General features: G+C 37.8%; 3 protein-coding genes across 7 annotated transcripts in view; 2 read left to right on the top strand and 1 right to left on the bottom strand.

The window, feature by feature from the left end:
- kdm6a (lysine (K)-specific demethylase 6A) overlaps window positions 1-3,060 on the bottom strand; it is a 46,213-nt gene extending 43,153 nt beyond the window's left edge. For 3 of the 4 annotated variants that reach the window (XM_037789467.1, XM_037789469.1, XM_037789468.1), the window contains exons 1-2: window positions 2,363-3,058; window positions 2,149-2,212 (exon numbers count right to left, since the gene is read on the bottom strand). In XM_037789467.1, the coding sequence (XP_037645395.1) occupies window positions 2,149-2,212; window positions 2,363-2,547 (249 nt within the window). In that variant the 5' untranslated portion in view covers window positions 2,548-3,058. Of the gene's footprint in view, window positions 1-2,148; window positions 2,213-2,362 lie in introns of all 4 variants that reach the window. The other variant, XM_037789470.1, reaches the window with a different exon arrangement.
- Window positions 3,061-6,106: 3,046 nt separating this feature from the next.
- Window positions 6,107-9,900, top strand: fundc1 (FUN14 domain containing 1). Of its 2 annotated transcripts, none has more exons than XM_037790534.1 (5): window positions 6,107-6,249; window positions 6,689-6,842; window positions 8,393-8,468; window positions 8,567-8,695; window positions 8,980-9,900. In XM_037790534.1, exons 1-5 carry the CDS (start codon window positions 6,231-6,233, stop codon window positions 9,055-9,057), a joined length of 456 nt encoding a protein of 151 aa, XP_037646462.1. In that variant the 5' UTR covers window positions 6,107-6,230; the 3' UTR covers window positions 9,058-9,900. The 2 variants fall into 2 exon arrangements, with proteins under 2 accessions (XP_037646462.1, XP_037646461.1); XM_037790533.1 differs by lacking the exon at window positions 6,107-6,249 and adding an exon at window positions 6,322-6,476.
- Window positions 9,901-11,069: 1,169 nt separating this feature from the next.
- On the top strand, window positions 11,070-23,817 carry efhc2 (EF-hand domain (C-terminal) containing 2). Its single transcript, XM_037788806.1, has 15 exons — window positions 11,070-11,217; window positions 12,616-12,801; window positions 13,641-13,791; window positions 13,962-14,185; window positions 14,965-15,216; window positions 16,044-16,148; window positions 16,522-16,660; window positions 17,931-18,096; window positions 18,207-18,334; window positions 18,829-19,025; window positions 19,214-19,347; window positions 20,185-20,379; window positions 21,415-21,507; window positions 21,790-21,889; window positions 23,607-23,817. The coding sequence occupies exons 1-15, from the start codon at window positions 11,176-11,178 to the stop codon at window positions 23,730-23,732; spliced, it is 2,238 nt and encodes a 745-aa protein (XP_037644734.1). The 5' UTR covers window positions 11,070-11,175; the 3' UTR covers window positions 23,733-23,817.
- Window positions 23,818-24,930: the final 1,113 nt, after the last annotated feature.

Below are 24,930 nucleotides of genomic sequence, written 5' to 3'. Positions count from 1 at the left end.
GATCCCATCTTATAAATGTAAATGTTATGATGCAGATAGGCCTGTCTGTGCAGAGTATGAAGGACACTGACAGCAACAAAAAATAGCAATAACATGCATGCATGGCTGAGCCTAAATCTGAAAGACAACAATAATGTTACCAGCTTCAACAAGAAAGCCACATGTTGATGAGGACACACATCAAACACACAGGCGGTGGTGAACATGTACTGCATGCACTCGACGTGTGTGTGCACCAAACAGTCACACACACAGTTAAAGAGGCTGCTTCCTCCTTATAATTGATCATCTTTGTTACAAACACTGAACCTGGCAAATGGTGATTAGCTTAGCCACCGCTGCTAGCTTGTTAGCAAACGTTTGCTAGTAGGTATTTTCATCCCACAACACCCCGCCATCTTGAGCCAAGCAGACATTATTTTTTGCACGATTAGTGTTTGTCTCTATCCCCATAATGTCAGCTATAGTGGCTATAAGTGCGAGTAAAGGAGGAGGGAGAAAACCGCTGTTAGCATGTTAGCCGCTACATGCTAACATGCTAACAGAGAGTGAGCAGCTGACGCACAACCCCCAAGCTCTAGCTGCAGGTTACTGAGGTTTAGTGGGGACATTTATGCCAACTTAATGCCTCTAAACTCGTCAAATAAGTGTGCATTTTACCCTCTTTTGTCACACTTTTGCAAGTCACACATAACAGTTAGTTAGCATGGTGTTATAAGCTCATATTAGAAGCCCAAAGTTGTAATATCAAGGTGTTTTCTTGCACACATATCTGCCTCTACCATTGTGTTTATAGAGATATCTGCTATTACAAACGGTGTTTAAAGCATGGTACCTTTATTCTCTACAACACCAGATGACACCACGGATTTAAGCATATAGTGGGCCCTTTTTAATATAGATAAACATTACAGTAAATGCACAGGAGTCGTTTTATTCTGTGCTTAACTGTGCAAAAATGTTGTGTGAACATTTCTGTCAACTTAATGCCTCTAAACTTGTTAAATAAGTGTGCATGTTACCCTCTTTTGATCACACTCTTGCAAGTCACACATAACAGTTACTTAGCATGGTGTTATAAGCTCACCTTAGGAGCCCAAAGTTGTAATATCAAGGTGTTTTCTTGCACACATTGCCTGCCTCTACTATTGTGTTTATAGCAATATCTATATATGTTAATCACATAGCATGGTACCTTATTCTCCTCAACAACCAGATGACACCACGGATTTTAGCATATAGTGGGCCCTTTTTAATATAGATAAACATTACAGTAAATGCACAGGAGTGGTTTTATTCTGTGCCTAAATGTGCAAAAATGTTGTGTGAACATTTCTGTCAACTTAATGCCTCTAAACTCGTTAAATAAGTGTGCATTTTACCTTCTTTTGATTGCTGAATTGTCACACTCTTGCAAGTAACACATAATAGTTGTTTAGCATGGTGTTATAAGCTCACCTTAGGAGCCCAAAGTTGTAATATCAAGGTGTTATCTTCCTAGGAAGCCTGTTTTAATACTGATAAACATTACTGTAAATGCACAGGAGTGGTTTTATTCTGTACTTAGCTGTGCAAATGTTGTGTGCAAAGCTGGAGGGGTAAATATAAAGCTTGTGTATTAGCCACATATAATTGCAGGAGGTCTGTACCACTTATTTCGAGGTGCACTAATAATCAGAGGAGATAACCGTGAGAAGCATATAGTGGGTCCTGTTTAATACTAATAAACATTACAGTAAATGCACAGGAGTGGTTTTATTATGTGCTAAGCGGTGCAGAAATGTGTGCAAATAACCAACATCCAAAAGCTGCAAAGTTAGGGGTTAAATAGGAAGCTTGTATAGCATGATACCTTAATCTCTACAACAACCGATGACACCACGGATTTTAGCAGCAATTGGGCACGTTTAATACTGATAAACATTACAGTAAATGCACAGGAGTGGTTTTATTCTGTGCAAATAACCAACGTCCATAAACTGAAAGCTTCAAAGTTGTGTGTGAAATAGGAAGCTTGTGTGTGTGTGTGTCTCTGTTAGCCACATATATAGCTGGAGCAGCAACGTTGTTCTGGAGGTCTGTACCACCTTATTTCAAGGTGCACTAACAATCAGAGGAGGTGGTCTTGTTCATATTCTGTGTTCATACCTTTAACAGCAAGGCCTTCGTTCTGGCGCCATCTTCTTGAAGCCTGTGAAATCCAAACAGTGAGCTGCAAAGCAAAGTAGAGGACAGACAACACACAGACACAGACACAGTTCCCGGTTATACTTGCAATTTGTTGTTTCAAAAGAAGATTTCAGAGAGAAAAGAAGAAGCTGTTGAGAGTGTGAGTCACAGAGGAGATCATAATAACACTAACCTGTCAGTTCCGAGCAGGCTCTCCTTCTCTTGAGCCGTTAGCTTCGGAAAGTCCTCTTCGATATCAGTTCCCGACGCCATTTTCTCCTCGTCATTACCAGCAGCAGCAGCAGCGCAGAGACTCCTCCGGGCAGATGCAGCGGCAGCAGCGGCGGTGGTGGTGAGCGACACTCCGGTCGATTTCATGGGAAAGAAATGGGCAAAATCCACGCGGGATATGGACCGAGTAACTCCGGGTAAAACCTCCAAGAAGTCCTGCACAGCTATCCTAAAAACAAACGGGGCGTTGCGAGAAAATCTTGTGCAAAAAAATATCCCTCAAGGAAATGCTCCCTTCTTCAATTTACCTTCCTCATTGTACATAAAAAACAACAGCGTGTTATTCCCCAAGTTGTGCATGAAGTTGCTGTAATGTTTGTGGTTTAAAGGGGTGAGTTTTTACTTGGTTAATATCGCATTAACTTCCCCCTTAAACCATCGACTCAAAGTTGTTGTAATTGTGTCACATAGAGAGGCACAAACGCACGCCGTCCACTGTGGCCACGCCCATCTGAACGCCTAGCAGCCAATCAGAGAGCTGTATGGGAGATCACGTGGCTGTCTCCAGTTTGATGTGTCGCGAACACGCGGATGAGTGCGCGCACGCACACACTAAATGGGGGCGCTTCTCAAGTCCCGCCCCTCGAGGCCTGTGATTGGTTCCTCACGCAATATTATTATTACGTAACTGTTTTTTTAAAGCAGCGGATTGGTTCAAATAGATGTCATGTTTTGTCTATGTGGAGGGAGGGGCTGCTGTCAAGGATGTTTGTTGCAACGTTGCACATATACAGATAGATAGATAGATAGATAGATAGATAGATATTACTTTATCAAAGCAATGGGAAAAAACATTTAAACAACATACATAAATAAAATCATTAGGTAAGATAAGATAAGATAAGATATTACTTTATTATTAGTCCTGCAGTGGGGAAATTTGCAGTGTACAGCAGCAAAGGGGATAGTGCAAAAAACAAGATGCATCAGCTAACAGTAAAAAAAAAGAGCTAAACAGAGTAACAAAATATGAACAATTTAAATAGAAGGAAGTATACAAATAGGAGCAGTATATACAGTGTTGACAACAAAACAGACTATTAACAAAATTGCACAAGTGGAAAGGTAAGGGCACTCAATGAGGCAAAAAAGAAACAAAATAATCTACAAATAATAAACGCTAAACTAAAATGACAAAGCAATCAACTACCATTATCTTAACATTTATTGAATGTATCATCAACATGATATATAATTTAATTTACTGTTTTGTTTAGCTCACCCTCCCACTGTACACACAACTGTTAATCTATGAAACTACATTATTATATTATCATTATGCACACCATCTGTTACATATCAATATATATGGGAGGCAGTGCAATTATTTAATCATTTATCTGTTGTAACTTGGCATTGTGTTCAACAAGCAGAATTGGCTTAGAATAACTGCATATTTGACAGTATCACTGACAGAGCTATACCTACCTGACTTCAGGCATATATAAAAGTCAGTTTTGATAAACATTTCCCACCTGAGTAGTAATTCCTGCTACTATTTTAATGTTATCTTTTGTTTTGTTGATTGTAATCCATGCATTTCTACTGCAAATGATCTTTGGTTATGAATATCTAAACCCATACTAATTCTGTTTTAACCACCTTCAATGCTTTTTTGCACCACATGAGTCTACTGCAGATCCTCAAAAATCATAAATTGGCAAAAACTATTAGACATTTCAAATTTACTCTCGCTTGATTGTTTATTATTATTATTATTTTTTTATAATATTATTTTCCTTTTCCTACATGCTGTTATTTTTTGTATAATTTATTTAATTTTTCTATTTTATACTGTGAAACAATTTTTATAATGAAAAAATGCAACATGTATATATACTCTATGTAATTGGAGATTACATAGAGTATATATCAGTATATACTGTATCAGTGCATTTTTACACCACATGAGTCTACTGCAGATCCTCAAAAATTATAAACTGGCAAAAACTATGAGATAATTAAAATTTATTCCAATCGTTTCGCAGACCCCAATTGATTTAAAAAAAAAAAAGATTTTCTAAAATTATTTTTCGTTTTCTTTCCCAAAATGTTGTTATTTACTGTATAATCAATTTTTTTTTTTTTTTTTATACTGTGAAATATATTTACTAAAATGTTTACAATGAAAATATGGAACATGTATACTCTGTGTAACAACTGTATTGAACTTTCTTAATAAACTTTTATCTTTATATATCAGACTCTGCCTACTCTATGGTCATCTTTATTATTATTATTATTATTATTATTATTGCTATTATTATTATATTTTATTAAACCCATACTTATTGAGTTTTAACCACATTCAGTGCATCTTTGCACCATATGAGTCTAATGCAGATCCTCAAAAATTATAAACTGGCAAAAACTATGAGATATTTAAAATTTACTCCAACTGTTTAGCAAAAAAATATATTTTCTAAAATTATTATTCGTTTTCTTTCCCTACATGTTGTTTTTTGTTGTATAATTATTATTTATTTTTATATTTTTAAACTGTGAAATATATTTATTAAAGTTTTTATAATGAAAATATGGAACATGTATACTCTGTGTAACAACTGTATTGAACTTTCTTAATAAACTTTTAGCTTTAGTTAAAAAAAAAAGGAAAGTCTACTGCAAATCACCCAACACAACCAGGATGGCATATTCTGCCTACTCTTTGGTCATCTTTTTATTATTATTATTATTATTATTATTATTATTATTATTATTATTATTTTATTAAATAACACTTATTTATAAGTAGTATTAGTAGATGTACAGTTTTGCTTGTTCTTATTTTTTATAATAAATAGTTATAACTATGCTTTCACTTTGTTGTTAAACTGGCAAAAACTATTAGACATTTCAAATATACTCTCGCTTGATTGTTTATTATTATTATTTTTTAAATAAATCTTATTTTCCTTTCCCTACATGCTGTTATTTTTTGTATAATTTATTTCATTTTTCTATTTTCTATTGTGAAATATATTTACAACATTTTTTATAATGAAAAAATGTAACATGCATATATAAGATAAGATAGAACTTTATTAATTTTAAAGGAAATTCTTGTGCCAGAGATTGCTTTAAAATACAACAAAATTACAACAAGTTCAAGTGTATAAAATATAAGTGTATAAAATAAAAAAGTACTATTTCTAGTACCAGTGCCTAATAGAATAACAATTAAGTAAGATACAGTTAGTCAAATTAGTAAATAAGATAAGTAAAATAAAAAAGGTAAATTAAGCTAAACAACAGAAAACTTTCTTAATAAACTTTTATCTTTAGATTTTTTTTTTTTAGTATTATTTTTAAACTGTGAAATATATTTACTTAAATTTTTATAAAAAAAAAAAAAGGAATATTTATACTCTATGTAACAACTGTATTGAACTTTCTTAATAAACTTTTAGCTTTAGTTAAAAAAAGAAAAGGAAGAAAGTCTAATGCAGATCACGACTAGGATGGCAAACTCTGCCTACTCTTTGGTCATCTTTATTATTATGTTTTATTATTTTATTAAATAACATTTGTTTGTAAGTAGTTTTTTTTACATAAATAGTGATAACAATGCTTATGTTTGCACTCAAACAAAATGTGCAGTATTATTATGATAATATTAAATAACAATGTTCCTCTTTTACTTGGAGCGTCTGAAGTTATGTAAATGAGTCCGGACGTGGAGGAGGTTCATCCTGCAGCCTGCAGCCTTCATCCTGCAGCCTGCAGCCTGCAGCCTTCAGCAGGCATCTGAGGACACAGTACACTCCAAAATGGCGAACCGCGACAAGGGTAAGCAGCAGCTGCAGCAGGCCTAGACACTAACTACATCTCTGTCTTAACCTGATCATTCTGATGCATTATATTAACACTATGCATCTTTTTAAACTGTAATATTGTATTGAAGTATCTTTAAAACCCTCCGGTGTCTTCAGACGGAGCGTTTATAGCTCACTTTGCATCGCTTAGCTTCACTTGTGTGATGCTAACTTTACTGTCAGGCCTGAGAACTTTACTAAGTTAGTATTGTTGCTTTCACTGTCATGTTGAAACCCCTGCAACATAAACACGAACTGTAAAGGTTTATTACTGAAATATGAGTTTAAAACGTGTTAACTTTGTAACAGCTGCAGACAGAACCTCATATGACAGTGCTGCTGTTTTAGCCAGTCACTCACTACTGCATGTGTTGCTAATGTCTGCTACTTCTTATGTTTCCATGTGCATAAAGAGCTGGAAGAGGAGATTTACGACAAGGTCGTGGATCTGACAGAATATGCCAAACGACAGAGATGGTGGAACCGGATGTTCGGGAAGAACTCCGGCCCTTTAGCAGAGAAATACTCTGTGGCCACTCAGTTAGCCATAGGGGGAGTCAGTGGATGGTAAATATACTCTCATTGGAAATGCATTGTGCTGCCTTCATGTGCATTGTGCTGCCTTCAGGTGCTCCTCGGTAATATAAGTTCCATAACACAAAAACATGTTAAATGGCTCAGAAATAGCCTAATGCCAAATTAGATCTATCACACATGGTCCCTGGAGCCTTGAGTTATGAAGAAGAAGAAAAAGAAGAAAGGCACTTTATTAATCCCCGAGGGGAATTTTTTTTTTTTTTACACTGTTATATTTTACATAGTAGATAGATAGATAGATAGATAGTTAGTAACTTAATTGTGAGGGAAATTCAAGTTTCCAGCATCACAGTTCCATAGTGCAAAACATGTTAATAAAAAGGCAGTAAAAAAGTTACTAGTGCAAAGTACAAAACAATATACCAGATATAAAAATACAAGGAGATGAAGAAAACTGTTAAAACTGAATATAGTGCAGGGTAACAGCTGTGATACAGGACTTAAAATAGTACACACAGGCCAGAATACACACACATTCACAAACAGGACCTATATACATGCATTAATGGAGAGATGTCAGAGCGAGGGGGCTTAAGCTTTAAAGCTTTATTGTCATCGTATTAAATACGAGATTCACAGTTGCCACTTCTGGTCAGTGCTTTAAAACAAATACTTGACAAGACTAAACAAGGCAGGTAAAACATATAACAGGTAAAACACGCAGTTATAAAGCAAATAAAACAGGTAAAGTAGATGTAATAAATAAATATATATATTGTTTGTTCAGTGTCCGTATGGCCCAGGGAAAGAAACTGTTTGCAAGTCTCGAGGTGCAGGCTTTCATTGACCTGAAGCGCCTGCCAGAGGGCAGCAGGTCAAACAGGTGATGAGCTGGGTGGGAAGAGTCCCTGAGAATAGTTCTGGACCTACTGACTAAACAATGTCTTAGGGTGTTCGGCCTTGTACTGTCATGCAAACCTTGCAGTGGTCATTTTAGAGAAAACTTAATTTATCCCAAGGGAAATTGCTGTGCAGCAGTTGCAATACAAAGTGGGAAAAGTGCAAATATAAAAGACTTCAATTTATAGTACATGTCTTTTCACTCTTGACCTTGGATGCCTTGAGGACCATTTTGTGTTATGTGTTTATTATATGAGCTTAGTTTTACTTTCACTTACAGTGTACCACAGATGTCTGTGCCCATAATTAAAGAATAGATAAAAGTATACGTGCTTCTTCAGTTTACAGCAGTGGTGGAAGTATTATGATCTTATTTTCCTGGTATAATAATATATAATGTATTCATTGGTTTATATGTTATATTAATCATTTGAATCTGCTAAGCAACTAGTAACTAATGTTGTCAACTAAATGTAGTGGAGTAAAAAGTACAGTAGTTGCCTCCATAATGTAGCTTAAAATGGAAATACTCAAATATATGCAATGCCAAAATCAGGTTAACAGTATGGATCATAAAGATATAAACAGGTTAATGGTAGGGATCACTCTTCATTTAAAGGCTGTTAAAGTCATAATTAATGTTAGATTAACCATCAGGCTCTGTCTCGATTTAATTTTAGGTGTGCAGGGTATCTCTTCCAGAAGGTCGGAAAAGTTGCTGCTACATCTGTAGGAGGAGGTCTTCTGCTTTTACAGGTATTATTGCATCACCAGGCATAATTCAACAGAATAAAACAAATATTACTGTGAATGTGCCTCTCATCCATGTTTCATTTGCCTGACTCCTTCTCCAGATAGCCAACAATAGTGGCTATATCCAAGTGGACTGGAAGAGAGTAGAGAAGGATGTCAACAAAGCTAAGAAGCAAATAAAGAAGGGCACCAACCAAGCAGGTCCAGAGTTAAACACATTTGTTGAGAAGGTAAGATTTTTGTGTGTTTGTTTTGATCATCACACAAAGGGCGATCATAATATAGAATACATTTGGGACGTCCTGGTGGCCTTGAGGTCAAAACGCTTGCCATATAACTGCAACGTCCCTGGTTTGATTTTGAGCAACCACACCGCTAGATGCCACCAAATCCTACATACTGTACCTTTAATCATTTAATTCAGCTGTATTGCATTTAAATGTGAATTAATGTCAGTCTGGAATGGATTGTAACATGACTTTATATACTGAAACATATTTTCTGTCTCCTTCAGTCCCAAGTGTTTGTGAAGAAAAACATTGTCGTCACAAGCGGTTTCATTGGAGGATTCCTGCTTGGCCTGGCATCTTAGGGTCCGCCAAACAATAACAGTCTGTATTTCTCTGATGTTGTGATAGGGAAACATTATAAATCATTGCTGGAGGGTTTTAAAAGTATTTTGACAGCCTATTTCAGATTAGCCTGTAGCTATGTGTTTCTGCACAAGCTGCACATCCTTTTGTCTACTTTAATACTGTACATGTGATGAGCACTGTCGATATAATGTGGTGGGACTTCTTGGATAGAGTACTAGAAAAGTAACGCACACCAAGGGTTGTAATGAGGTGCTGATCACTGGAAGTAGACGTGAAAGTAGTAAAAACAAAAGTGTTGCACATTCTGGCTCCATATGCATTTCTCTTTTATTCAGATGACGTTTTGGCCCTCAGGCCTTCCTCAAGATCAACAATTGATCCAAGTCTCTGATAGATCAGAATGACCCTCTTAAAATATGCCACTTTCCAGGCCAAATAATGATACATATCATGCAAGCGTAAAGGCCATCAGAATGTTTTTATCTATTTATTTTTGCTAAACTGTTACCACAATGAAAGATGCATTATTGCTGCCTTGTTGCACACAATCAAGCAAACATAATGCAGCTAAGTATAAGTAGAGTTAAATTCACCTTCACATGGCAGGTGGTGCCAGTGTTATATTTTTCAATTCCAGACATGGTAATGAATCATCTTGCTGATGAATATGAGAATGTTATGCCTTTTTAGAGTTGCCACATGTTTGATGGGTTATGTCAGCCTCCCCTGCATCTCTTTTTTTAATGTATTTTGTGTAGCAATAAATGATGCATCAAGTACTGGAAGCTATGGTTTGTCCACAATGTAAGTTTGATGAAGAAATAAAAATAACAAAATCAGTTGAATTGTTTCTCATTTATTTTCTGACAATTTATGTACAATGATACAAGTGGCTTTTCGCTCTTGGACGTCTTGAGAGTCATTACATGTTATACTTTTTTATTTGAGCTTGGTTTTACTCTCACTTACAGTGTACCACAGATATCTTTGCCCATATTTAAAGAGTAAATAAAAGTATACGTGTTTGGTTTACAACAGTAGTGGAAGTTGTATTATGATCTTTTACTTGAGTAAAAGCAATGCTACAGTAAAAATACTCTATAAAAGCCTGCTTTCAAAATTTTACTCAAAAGTGCAAAAGTAAAAATACTCATAATACAGTGGCCCATTTTCAGAATCATATATACATCATAAGACTGAGATTATAATTAGCGATGCATTAATTAAAGCTGGTAAAGATGGGGGTAAGTTTAACTATAATTAATTAATTCATAATTTATAATATATGTTGCATTAATAATCTGAATCTGCAAAAGAAACTAGTAACTAATGTCAAATAAATGAGTAAAAAGTACAATATTTGATCCATAATGTAGCATACGGTGGAAATACTCCAGTAAAGTACAAGCACTCCAGTAAAAGTACTTAGTTACAGTCCATCACTGGTCTACAGATATGGTAAAATATAAAAAAATATATATATTTTTTTCTGTGCACCACAAATTCATGTGCCCATAATTAAAGAGTAAATAAAAGTATATATGCTTTAGTTTACAGCAGTGATGGAAGAAGTATTCCGATGTTTTACTAAATAAAAGCCCTGCATTCAAAATATAATATATTACTAGTGCTTAATTAGTGATGCATTGTGAACATTAATGTTACAGCTGGTAAAGGTGGGGTAATTTAAATTATTTCATATACTCCTGGGTAATAATGGCAATAATAGATCATAAATTATAATATATATAATCTGAATCTGCAAGGGAACTATTAACTTATGTTGTCAAATAAATGTAGTGGAGTAAACAGTACAATATTTGTCTCCATAATGTAGTAGAAGTAGCATCAAATATAAATACTCAAGTAAAGTACAAGTACTTGAGTAAATGAACTTGGTTATATTTCCATCAATGGTTTTTGTGTTAAAACTAATATTTTGTGCACATGCTAATATTTTACAAGTTCTATGGTTGTCAAGGTTACGCTATGAACGTTGCTAAGAAACGCACCAAAACAAGACGCTGCCATGGTAACCAATAACAAGTCGTAGAGAAGCTGCAGCAGCTGAGTTGCATAAAGAAGATAATCAACCTGCGTTAAATATTACAGCCATGCCGTTACCATTTCTACCTGGTAACTCTCTCAGTAAACAAGTAAGTTTACTACATTTGGTTTATTTCATTTGGGTAGCTTTACTGCAGAGTGAATAGAAGGTAACTGTAGCTGGACCTGATGATGCTAGATAGCCAAAGGTACAGGTAGCTAGCACGCTAATGTTAGCTCCTGAGCTAACTAACTACATTTCTTTTATTTTTTTAATTTTTTTATTTTTTATTATTATTTTAAAATGACTGTATACATAGTAACAGCAGAAAACATTAAAATTTACATACAAAAGAAGCATAGCGAAAACATAAACAAAGAGCTGTGACAAACATAAAAGTACAAAAGAAATGAAACAAAACCAACATAAAATAAAATTAAAAAAAACACTAAATAAAATTAAATAAATAAATAAATAAATAATAAAAAAGACCACGCGAGAGTATGACAATAATTTCTCTTAAAAACTTTAAAGATATTCATTGTTTTCATTGCTTTTTTGTTATGTGAGGAAGAAATTGTTGACATAAATACATAAATACAAAGAAATTAGGCTTTTTTAAAAAGTAAATTTACACTTGTGAATGTGGAACTTCGCAAGAATTAAAAATAAATTAATAAGAAAAAATGCATTACTGTCTTTGTCACTGTAATCATACCAACCAAATATAATATTTCTATAGTACAGTGCAAAATCTGAGAAAATGTTAACAAGTATAAAATTATTGACATCTTTCCACAATTCACATATATATTTACAGGACCAGCTAACTAGCTAAATGTACTGTATGTGTATTTAGCCATTTAACAAGCTGCCTTAATCTATCTATACTACTAATCTACCAAGTAGTATACAGAGTATCTAAACGTGGCTCCACATTGACATTGGTTGATTAACATCTTCTATTTTAGGGAAAACAATTGAATTGTGCTGAATTTAGCAATCTAGTATTGTGTGCATAGTTACATGTGTATACAATGGAGAAAAACAGCGTTTTTTTTTCCAGGAATGTCAACGCAGACACCCGGTTTGTAATACTGCAAATATATAAATATTGCAATACTTTCATCAGTGGGCCATAGGCTCAATCACCATTGTGTTACCTCATTCAGCTATAGTGACTTAACAGACATGTATTTAAATGAAAATCTTCAAGATTGCCACTTTAATAATAATGTAATGTACTGAATGTAAAAGCAGAAGTGCAATTTATGGGTAAATATGTCTTTCTAGGCTGGTATTATGCAAATACACTTTATTGTCAGCAGCATGACTGCTTGCTTTGTGTGCACTTTGACATGTTCATAGACCATTAGTTCATTATCATAATTAGTTGATGTAATGATTGTATACCATAGTAAGCCCATAGTGCAGTATGTTTTTCATAGAAAGTGATAAATCAAGGTTGGCGGTTGAGTAGAGACACTCTTTCCTTTCTGTGCTACAGCTGGGGAAGGAGAGATTCCACAAATCCCAGCATTTTGACTATTCCAATGGAGTCCCAATGATTGGATCTGAGAAGCCAGGCATCGGAGGAGAGCTGCTAGCTGGCCAGAAGATGAAACCAAAGTATTCCGTCTACCCTATAGGACAGGGCAGGGATTTACCATCATGGGTAGCCTTTGACAAAAAGGTGAGTTGATCAGTTTTACCTCCCCGGATACACACAGACACGTATTTTTGTCCATCAGTTGTGTGGTGTACCAGTTTTATGGTTGTCTAATTTAAACACATTCCAACTAATATTTAACAGTGGCTTTAAAAGTTAATGTGTTGCATACAGCACAGCTTATTTTCTGCTCAAAATGTACCTTAAAGGGAGATTTGTCAAGTATTTAATACTCTTCTCAACATGGGAGTGGGAAAATATGCTGCTTTATGCAAATGTATGTATATATTTATTATTGGAAATCAATTATCAACACAAAACAATGACAAATATTGTCCAGAAACCCTCACAGGTACCGGGGGCATGTCTGTAAAGGGGAGACTCGTGGGTACCCATACGACCCATTTTCATTCACATATCTGGAGGTCAGAGGTCAAGGGACCCCTTTGAAAGTGGCCATGCCAGTTTTTCCTCGCCAAAATATAGCTCAAGTTTTGAGCGTTATTTATCCATTCACCGTGACAAGCTAGTATGACATGGTTGTTCTTTACCAATGGATTCCTTAGGTTTTTCTAGTTTCATATGATACCAGTATCACTCTAGTTTTAGAACGGAACCTGCTACAACCTAAAAATCACAAGTTGCTTTAATGTGTTAAATATATTAGTGGCGTTAAAACAAATTTGCATTAATGTGTTATTATTGTGTTAACTTTGACAGCCCTAGTTTAAAGCATTTTTACCAACGCTGCACTAGCATTTGTATTGTCATAAGAAATCTTGAAAACCCAACGATCAGTTATGTAGCTAAGAAAGCCACAATTTGATAAATCTCATTCACAAAATGATCCTTTGCTCCTCCAGGTTCTCTGTTTTAAAGCATTCTTTCAGGAAGCTGTGCCTCAGGCGCGAGATGAGACGTACAGAATCAGGAAGTGTAAGATCTTCTTCTACCTGGAAGATGACACCATACAGGTGGAGGAGCCAGAGTACAAGAACAGTGGCATCCCTCAAGGTGTCTGTCACATCACAGGAAATGTCTTGTGAATGTAGCTCAAATTAAAGTGTTTTCATTTTCATGTACTTTTTATGTTTTCAAGATTCCAACTGGCCAAATGATGCTAAATAATTTAATACTTACTTTTTTTAATACTACTAAATTGTTGTCGTTGCTCCTTGTGGTAGGAACATTTATTCATCGCCAGCGTATCCCAATGCCTCCCCCAAATGATGACCAGTTCTACAACATTTACCATTTCAACATCAACCAACAGATGGTGCTGCTCTCACGCACATTCACTGTGACCAACTGTGACTCTTTCACAAGGAACTTTCTCACAAAACTTGGGGTGCGCCTGAATAACCCTGCCGCTGTACCCGATGACCCCTACAGCAACCTCCGTGAACAGGTAGGCGTCAGACTCAGAAATTGTTTTTTTTTGTAATTCAATGTTTTCCATTTTCATAATTTGCATTCTCATAAAAATATTATCATCTTTTTAAATAATTGATTAATTATTTAGTCTATAAAATATCAATGATTACTACATAATCCCTTCACTGTAACTGAAATATTGTTTTTAAATAGTTGATTAATAATTTTGTCTATAAAATAACAATGATGACGAAATAATCCATTTGCTGAAACTGAAATATTGTTTTTTAAATAATTGTTTAATAGTTAATTCATATACAATATCAATTATAATTACATATTCCCTTTACTGTAAATCACATATTTTTTTCTTTTTATAATTACTAATAATTTCATTTATAAAACATCCAAAATACTGACATATATAATTCAAACTCATGCTTTAAAGCTGCATATTTTGTCTGAAGAACCTGTACAAAAACCCAAGAATATTTATTTTATTTTAGTTAACAATATAAAACGGAATTGTGGATCCTCAAATTGGAGGAAGCAAATATTTCTGTTTTTTTTGTTTGTTTTTTGAGGGGGAGATTTATTTGTCTGCTGTTGGTTTTGTTTTTGTATTTTTTGTACTGTAAAATCATTTAATCAACTTATTGTTTCACCACTGCTGCTCTGTTGATGGTACTGATGCCCAACTAAAGAACACTGATACATATCCTTGAAGAATTTAATTGCCAACACAAAAATCTCTCTTATGCATGTGTAATAATATGTATTGATTCTTCTTATTTCACATGGTCCCTCGTCCAGCTTGAGAAAAGTATGAAGCCACTTCGGCCGTACGAGAGGCGTGACACACTGAAGCAGTTCCTGGACCACGACCGCGAAGTCCTGCGCTTCAACTGCTTCTGGGACGACACAGATACCGCGTTCGGGGACCCCCGAGAGCTCATACTGCACTACTTCCTGGCTGACGACACCGTAGAGATCGTGGAGTTCATCCCCCCAAACTCTGGGAGGGACCACGTGGCCAAATTCCTATGCCGCAGCAAACTACCTAAGGTGAGGTACCACGATAGGATCTGTTCAACAAGTGGGTCAGAGTCTCTGAGAGGGGGACTACATGTTGTCAAGGAAACACACAGATCCTACAGGTTATGGGAATTATTGAATTTTCAAGAATACACAGGGGAACATGCAAGACAGGAAATGTCAGAAAATGTGCTAAATTCTCAAGGGTGGTAACAGGAACATTTAGAGAGTTCATGAATGTAGCAGAACGTGTTTCACAGCTTGTCTCATGCATTTGGTGCATTAAATTCCCATGTCCATTTGCACGTTTTACATATATAGATAGTTATTCCAAAACTAAAGGCTTACAGTGACTCTCTTTCTGGTTGGGTGGCTTCTTTGCATCGTTCTCCCACCATCCCTCCCTTCACCCAGACCTCATTCAGTCTGACAGGACTGCTGTAGCATCCAGTCTCCCTCAAGCATTTTGGCTTTCTCCTCCAGTTACTGACTGAACCCTAATTCATCTTGAAAGACAGCCAGGCCTCAATCATGTGTGTATCTGCGTGTGTGTCTGTGAGTGTGTTTTCAGTCCAGTAATTTTGTTTGTTCCAATGCCTTTTATTAAATGTCAGCCCTAAAGGTTGACTAGAATCCAACGTCCAATGGGATTTCACCAGATCACTTCTTTACTCTGTCTGCTTTATTCTATTAGTCTGCCTCTCTCTCTCTATCTGTCTATCTTTGTGGTCTCTCTATCTCTCCCTCCAGATGTGTGCATCCATATTTGCATGCAGAATGTTGCTCAGTCCTGTAAAGATCTTGTATAATGTTGTGTTTTGTGTAACAACAGTTTTCTGTTTGTTATTTCTCTGTAGAATTCAGCCCAACTGAGGCAGCCTGGACAGATCACGGACCGCACTGTCCTCAATGTGTTCTCCTCCACGAGTGAGGGAAAACGCTACATACTGGACAGCCTCAAAGTATGTCCTGTCTCTGCCACGTTCACGTTACAACCATACTGATATGACAACAAGAAATATTAAATGCTATTTGAGGGGTAACAAAGTGACTTGGCAGTGAGGGAGACTGCCATGTAACCCAAAGGTTGCAGTACTGACAGTAGGCCTAAAACAAGGTAATCTATATGGCTAAAAGTACGGGGACACTTTGTCCAAAAAAGTTCCAATTTTGATTCAGTTCCAATTTAGTTAATGTCAATCTTAATGCTACAGCATGCAATGATATTTTAGACAATAGTGTGCTCCCAAGTGAATGACAGTTTCAGCAAATTGCTGGTGCTCAGATGTGGTCTGTCACTCATCTCATTCTCTCTCTTCTCTCTCTCTCTTGCAGACAGGAGCTGTCCACCATGACTTCTATAAGGACTGTGATCTGATTGTGGGCGGGGAGCTGAATGTGTGGGGCAGGAGAGTGATCATCACCGACTGTGACGACTTCACCAAAGACTACTACCGCTCCAAATACGGCATAGGTAACCAATACTATTGTGTTTTTGATTTTTCTTATTTCACTATTGCCTCAAATGTTTCTTCAGACGAAATAGGCAACTTTAAGGGAGCTTTCAAAAGCCAACATTTAGTCCGTTTTAATCGAAATCTGGTTCGTTTCCAAACGAATCAAAACGCAGGCTGCCTGTGTGGGCATTTGTTGAGATGAACACAGGAAATCACAGTTTCACATGGTTGGGAGAGGACTGACCTGGACATCTGCAGAAGTCCAATGTTTGCTTGACATCTGAGCTGAAGAGAACATATAGAATATGCTAAATAAAGTCCACAAAAATAGTGATGTTTATAAAGTCATAAACTGGAGGAGAAGGGATTGGTGTGCACAGCAGATCAATGCCGAGTCAAAGTGAAAAACACTTATAGCAATATATCAAAGTCTACGACTCCCTGCACAGAAGTGGCACCTCTTTAGACGAACAAGATAAATTCGCTCCTTCGTACATGATTCACAGTTTTATCTGTGCAATAAAAGCCTGATCTTCTGTAACAAAGTAAGTTAAATAATATGTACATTCAAACCAGTTTTTCCTTTTTTAATGACAGTGTGACCTTTTAGCTAGTCTTACATTTGAATGGATGTAATCTTCAATTATTGGCTCATTCCTGCAATACATAAATCTGAACACTTAGGGGCAGTAAGAGCAAGCATCAGCAGCTAGCGCTATTACCTTCCTACAATACTGATCCCTGAGACTAATGTTGTTCAGAGGATGAAGTATTTTTTTATGTGTGTAATTAGTACAACTGTAATGTTCTGATTTGAGCTTGCGTAGTAGCCTATATAATGTTCTGTTTCTCTGGTTCACTCCTTGGTCGAAGGATGTACACGTAAGAACCAATTACAGAGTTCAGCACCACTGTCCGCCTGATATCAGATACTGTGGCCCTCCAGCACCGGTATTCCTCCACTGGGGACAACAGGAGGCACACCGTTCCCCAGCAGGAGAAACCCAAGCTGGTCCTGGATGTCTGCCACCCTGGGCAGGTTTTAGGGGGTTGCTGCGTTAGTCACGGTAGTAAACCAGGCGGAGCCCCCGGTGACAGGCCACTGTGATGGAGGGTCCTGTCTGACTCAGAGCAGTCAGAGGTCAGCTCAGGGTCACCGTCAGACCCAGGCTGCTGTGCTCCGGCATGGATGGATTACCTGCTGCCCTCTGATCATTTCAGCTCTCCTCCTGGGTTTCTTTCTTCTTTTTAAGTGTTTTGTCTTTTCCTTCTCCTTCTTCCTCTCAGAGGACTTCACCCCAGTGCAGTACAAAGCTCCCGAAGCCCCGAAGCCCCCGAGGCTTGTGCCCCCCTACAACGGCTTTGGCTCAGAGGAGGACTCGCTAAGCTCCTGCCAGGGCCTGCTGCCCAAGCCCCCACAGAAAGACTTCCAAAAGTTTATGGAGAAAGACAGGTTGGATGAGATGTGGTCACAGTCACAATCAAATTACACACTGAAATGTTTGTGTCCATGTGTGTTAGTGGCAGCCCCCGACTCTCCTGTCTATATGTTCCCCTGGACAGAAATGTGCTGATTTTCCATGCCAAGATGGTGACCACCGATCCAGTTAACAGAGACAGGGTGTTCATCATCTCCTTCTACCTCTCCGACGACTCCATCGGCGTGTTTGAACGTCCAGAGAGGAACTCAGGTAAAAACGTTTGGACCATAGCTGCACCACAACTGCTCCTAGGACTTGAGAATCTATGACTCTCATGGTAAACATTTGGTTTGTCAGACCCAGTTTCCATTTCCAGAACCTTTTAGAAAACAGATGAAACAGATGACGTTTAGTTCACAGACCTACTTTTTCAGAGATGGAGATATTCCCATCAGTGTAAATCAGTATTTGACAGTATTTTTTAAGATGAATAGTATGTCATGGGTTCAAGGACTGCTCCGCATGGCTCCAAAATGAGATATCCAGCCATTGAAATGATGTAAAACAAAACAATACGAGTAGTGATTTAAATTCAATTTAGATTTGAATTCAATGTGAAAGTTTAAAGCCAACATGATATAAAAATAATGGCGAGCGCTTTCAAACTGTGGACCACGGACCAAGTCACTTGTCAAGTTGATTTTCAGTGAAATTGATAATATGGGTTTCAACATCCTCCTTCCCTCTTTCACATCATGCACTAGGTCTGCTTGGTGGCATGTTTCTGGAGCGTGGTCGTGTGAAGAAGCCAGGCCAGGAGCTGTTTAAGAGCAAGCCGTCAAAGTACTTTAAACCTCAGGATTTGTACGTCGGAGCGCCCCTCTGCCTCAACAATATCCACTTCCAACTTCTGGATGCCGATGAATACACCTTAAACTACATGGAGCATCATGCTGAGGAGGTAGGGAGGGAACTGATGGAGGGATATCTGTTTCCTGTGTTTTTTTAAGATTTATTTGGGGTTTTGTATTGAAGGTTTTAGCGGTGGTCTTTGGAGCAGGTTGTTAGATCTATTCATTGCACAGCCTTCGCTCTTTGGTGTTACTTAATGCTATACTGTTTTGCATGTTTGTGTGTAATTGCCTACAGTTCCCCAAAGCCAACGTGGGACACATCCTCAGTAAACTACGGTCCATTCGGGAGGAGAAACGGAGTGAGATCAGGAAGTTTCTGGCGCTCAGTGACCCCAGCAACACTGGCTTCATCCCCTATGAGTCGTTCAGGTACAGGAATACAGCCAATATGTCCAGTACACCGCCCGCTGCTATAATATGTACGGAAGTGGAGGATCAGAGTCTACTCAGTTGGAGCAATAACTCAAACTTAAGTCCACCTGATACATATGTAAGATCTGGGGCCAGTTGCATAAAAATAGACCTAGTCTTTGTCTTAAATATAACTTTAAGTCAGACTTACTATAGACGCTTAAATATACATGTTGCATAAAGCTTCCCTATGAGTGACTAATGTAAGACTGACTTAGATAGCCTGTCGTGCAATGCATTATGGGTGAAATAAGACACTTCACAGAAGGGAAAAAATGTGGGATGCAACACCACCCCACACCAAGCATGGGAGAAAATAACAGAAACAGGTAAACAGCATGAATCCAACAGTTGTTAGAACTGTTAAAGATGTGAAAGAATATGGTACAAGAATCCAAAAAGGTTATGGATAAACAGTTGACATAGTTAACTAAAAGTAATGAATAAACAGTTGAAATAGTTAACTAAAAGTAATGAATAAACAGTTGAAATAGTTAACTACAAGTAATGAACAAACAGTTGAAATAGTTAACTAAAAGTAATGTATAAACAGTTGAAATAGTTAGCTAAAAGTAATGGATAAACAGTTGAAATAGTTAACTGAAATTTAGTTAAAAGTAATGGACCAGTCCAGCTCATGTCAATATTATGAGAGGAAGTGAAGGGAAGCAAAGAGAATTTCTATTCATACTTGGTTTGAAGTTAGGACTGTGAGATGTGGTTAACTTATGTCCTGTCACTTTTTTTGTGTTATTTTATTCACGTGTATATGTGTGCCTGTATGCACCACCACAGGGGCCTGCTGACAGGCCTGGACTGCGATCTGTCGGAGCACGAGGTGCTGGTGCTGGGCCGGTGTTTCTCAGAGCGCGAGCAGCCTGAGGCGGACCTGGGCCTGATGCTGGCTGTGGCCCAGGACTTCCTCAAGAAGAAGCGCTTTGACGAGCTCCCTGACATGGCCAGAGTCTTCGCATACCGCGACCGACAAAAGTAGGTGGCTGCACACACACAAACCACACACACACTCACACAGATGTTAACTTAAGACTAAAAAACTTTTGCAACAGAAACGCACACAAACACACACAGGCAGCGTCACAACAAGACATCAATCGTGCAGCCAGTGGCCCCATATCTCAGAGCAGCGATTAGTTCCAGCAGTGTGAGAGTGGAGCATTGGAACCAGATGGACCCTGAAGCATGTAGCATGTAGATCTGCAGGCCAGAGGACACACGCATAGTTGGTCTGTTTCTGTCTTTGCGTCTTTCTCCCTGCCTGTCGCCTTCTTTCTATTTTATGTTTAATGCATGCACACTACATAGACCCACATATCTGTATGTTGTAGACCTTAAACACAGGTTGGATTAGCTGAAGTGGATGGTCAGCATGGTGCCACAAAGTTAAGCTGGCTTGTCTGTTTATATGGCTGTGTTGACACTCTCAGTTAGTGCCAGATTGTTCATCAACATCCCTGTAATGAAGATGGCATGACAAGAATGGACCTCTGGACCGCCTGGCATCACTGTGAAAAACAGCTGTGGTCTTAGAGGACAAGTATCCTCTGTTTCACATATTGTCTTCATACAAGACATTTTTCTATAAATAGTATATTGATATGAGTGGTAGCTTTTTAAAAAATCAACAAAGACCAACTGATGTACTGCTGATGGCATATTTGCTTTGATCTTATGTGTTCAACTTGTCAGCACTGACTAATGCTGAGATCCTGCTCAGTGGTTATAAAAATATCCTAAAGTGTGGATTGTTGGAGTAGATTCAAGCCTCTAAGGAGCATTTTCTTTGAGCTTTATTTAAATAACCCACTACAAATAGGCAAGTGGCCAGATGTGGGTCCAAACTGTTGACTGTATATATAGAAGGACAACACAGCATAGAGCATCAAATAACTCATTAAAACCAAACGTTTTGTCATGTCGTCCATCTTTATATACAAACTATGGTCCAAACCCCTAGTTTCACAAAACGTTGCATACCCAAATCCCTGTTTTTCTTTGTGTCTCCAGGACCGGCCGTCTCTCCACCAAAGAGACAAGGACCATCTGTAAGGCCTTCCAGATTCCACTTCCTGAGAACCTGCTCGGAAGTCTGCTCAGCAAGTAAGAGCCCACTAATCACCGCACAGTTCAGGGTGGAACGGTTCAAGGTCCCGCTGCTTTTTCAGAATGAGTTTTGAATGATGAATGATTCATTCATTGTAAAGTAGAGCCCAGTTCTTTGCCCAGAAATCTTTCTTGGCATGGTTGAAAGATCTCTGAATCAGCATTTTGACTGATACTACTAAAAAATGATGTATTGGAAGTAGAGCAAAATCATTTAAATCAAGTGGGAGCTCTTAATAATATGCACCTGTTTCTAATCTGGATGTGTGTCTGCTGTAGGTTTGCAGATGGAGACGAGATTGACTACCATGCCTTCCTGGCTGGCATTAACTGCCTAGAGCACCTTACTCCCCCAGTAATGACTGAAGACGCCTTAAAGGTAAGAGAGGGGAATGACGGTAAAACAAAAAAGTGGGGAGAGAAAAACTTTTTAGATGAGAGTGAGTCAGAAAAGCAGAGTTAGTGATTTCACAGTATGTGCACAGATTTTTAAATAGTCGTAGCTGAAAATCAATCTACATTTTACCCCTACCTGTGATGACTCAGTGGATGAGTGAGCCAAAAGCAGAATCAAGTGAGTGGGAAGGAGTGGTCAAATGGACAGGAGGACAATTTATTGTGCACAGAAATTGACTTGAGAGAGAGAGAGAGAGAGAGAGAGAGACAGAGAGAGAGAGACACACACACGCACACACAGAGGTGGTCAAAAAGGAAGGAAGTAGCGCCTTTGTTCTTCTCTCTTGCATTTGTATCTTTTAATGCTGATTTAGCATGCTTTGCCACAGCCAAATCTAAGCAGAAACAGGTGAGCAGAGATATACGCCATGGCACGACAACAAAGGGAGGCTTACATGAACAGAATGAGAGTGGACTGAATGTCTGTCTGTGTGAGTGTGTGTGTGTATGCCGACATAGTGCTTACTTAATTCTCTGTTTTCCTCTGTCACGGATTCCAGCTGCTCTGTGCCCCGCCGGGTTCTCAGTCCAAGCTAGTCGTTCAGTCTCTGCTCAATAACTACGTTTACATGCACAAAATATTAATTTTTTTTGCCCTTATTCCGAAAAAGATGATGGGCCTCATGCAAGAACCCCTCGTACAAACAGATTAGTTCCTAAGTGGCTTGTACGAGTGATTTAAAACTTGTCGCATTCACCAATTTCCTCGTATTTTGAATTTTCTCTTAGGTACGAACACAATTTACGAGGGGTAAGAGTCATGTGCAGTTAGTCTGCTGTTATACAAACCTACGTTTTTCACTATTGGATTGTATGTTTCATTACTTTGAAGCAATTTTGAGTTTGAAAATCCTACATAATTGCACTTAATAATTATGTTCACATTATCCTGTTTTACTGCAATTTGAATTATGATATAATTCTAAATGTATTCATATAGCCTAACGATCTCATCATTCATTTAAATTGGCCATTGATGCTATTGTATAACACAACAATGTCAATATGGACATCTCAAACTGCAGAACGACTTACTGTAAATTATGTACTTACTGAAGGTTAATTTGTCTCTGTATATAATAAAGTCAACGGGAAGTATAACCTGGCGGTTCCTCAATTAAAGCGCCTTTTTTGGTCTTTGCTGCATTCCATATGCTGTTTAGTATTGCCAGTCTTCTTATTACCTCTATTATTTTATTTCTTTCTATTCATTATATTTAACAATCTTGGGACTGATTCAAAAAAAGCCTGCTCTAAAGCAATGGGTAAATTGCAGTTGTCGTCTAATGTTAAAAAATAAGTTATTTTATTTCCTGCATATGTGGTTTAATCAGTCTAATGGAGGCTAAGAACAACCCTACATTTTAAAACTTCAAGCAAGGCGGTGTTATTTACACAGCACATTTGTTACACACTGGCAACTTAAGCTGCTTTTCGAGCTGTATAAAGGACATAAAACAGAGTAAGACAAATAAAAGACTAATGCAGGAGATATTTATCACAGAGAAACAATAACAAAGGAGGGCAACAAACAGTAAAACCAAAGTGGAGACTGAAATAATTATTGGCAACACTGTAGAAGAAAGTATTTTAATGTAGTCAGAGTTGTGCAGTGACTTGTGTATTCCTGTCGTCTCCAGTTCGAGTTCAATGTGAGGTTTGACGCCAGTGAGGCTGCAGTGAAAAATGTCAACTATTCTTCCCTTCTGATGGACGTATTCAGCGCTCCCTCCAGCAGCGACCCAACAACCACCACCTCAACATAGACACAAGGTGGGAGGTGGAGCGATTTTGCTTCACGAACACACACACTACTTGTTCCTCAATTAAAGAGCGAGGTCTATCAGCTAACCAGCGCCTCTGTTTTCATTGTGTGTCATGATGGAGATGTGTTTTCTTGTATATGAATAATTTGACAGTAGAGGTCTGCTCAAGCGTAAGCTAACACAAAACTGTAAAATGTATGCTTTACGGGGGAAAAGCTCTGAGAACACAGATGCTTTTTGATGTGCTTGTGTGTTTACATGAGCTGTTGTGAATCCCTCTGAGACATGTTGAAAGACACAAGGCGTTCAATCAGAACCATATTTCAGCTCTGGGCAGCGTGCGCTCACACACACTATGGCTACAGGGTAATCCACTGTATCCTCCAACACTGTGCTAAGTTGATAAGGGGAGGGGGATTGTGCTGGGAATGAATGATTTGTGCTATATGTTGACTGTACGTTGGCCACATCTACCAACAAGACAGAAGCCAATACATAGGTGTGGAAACCACAGACATAGATAGGCTGTATTGAGTCCAAAAGCCAGGAAGTCTATCCAGACTAGCTATAGACACTATGGCTTTATCCAAAATAGCATACTATGCAATACATACTCAATAGGTGTGCTAATGTTCAACATACTTTTGTGTGAATAAACCGTAGTGTGCATCTTTTCGGACGCACTGAGCAGTAATTTACGCCGGTTGGAGACATGTAACCACGGTAACCTGCACCTTGTGTGACCAAAACAACGGTTTGCGAAAATCAAATTCTGAATGAACAAATCAGGAGAAAATTAACTTTGTTTTAGACCTTTCTCTGTCTCAGCATCACTTTCTTGTGAGATCTGATGTTCGCTAACGCCCTAGCTAACTAATTTTCGTAATGCTTAATATGGCTGTTAGCTGTGTAAATATCTAATGTTAGTAAAAGAAAAAATATAAATACATTCTACAAATATAATCCAATCTGCTTTCATCCATCCACTAAGCATTCACAACACTTCCAAATGAGGAGGGGTTAGGTGGGGAGGCGAACACGCCATGACCACACCCACTTAGGAGACAGGAAGTGTATACCATTTCAAACCATGCGTCATCTTTGCCCCATCCACATAAGTACATTGCTTTGCTTCCATGCGGTAACTCCTGTCTGCTTCTCCAAACTGGGGGCGTTCCGACCGTCATCTACTGTAGGT

Source organism: Sebastes umbrosus, chromosome 13 (genome assembly GCF_015220745.1).
Source record: "Sebastes umbrosus isolate fSebUmb1 chromosome 13, fSebUmb1.pri, whole genome shotgun sequence".
Lineage (NCBI taxonomy): Eukaryota > Metazoa > Chordata > Actinopteri > Perciformes > Sebastidae > Sebastes > Sebastes umbrosus.
Note: the sequence above shows the minus strand (reverse complement) of the source record. Positions and strands in the feature narration are given on the sequence as shown.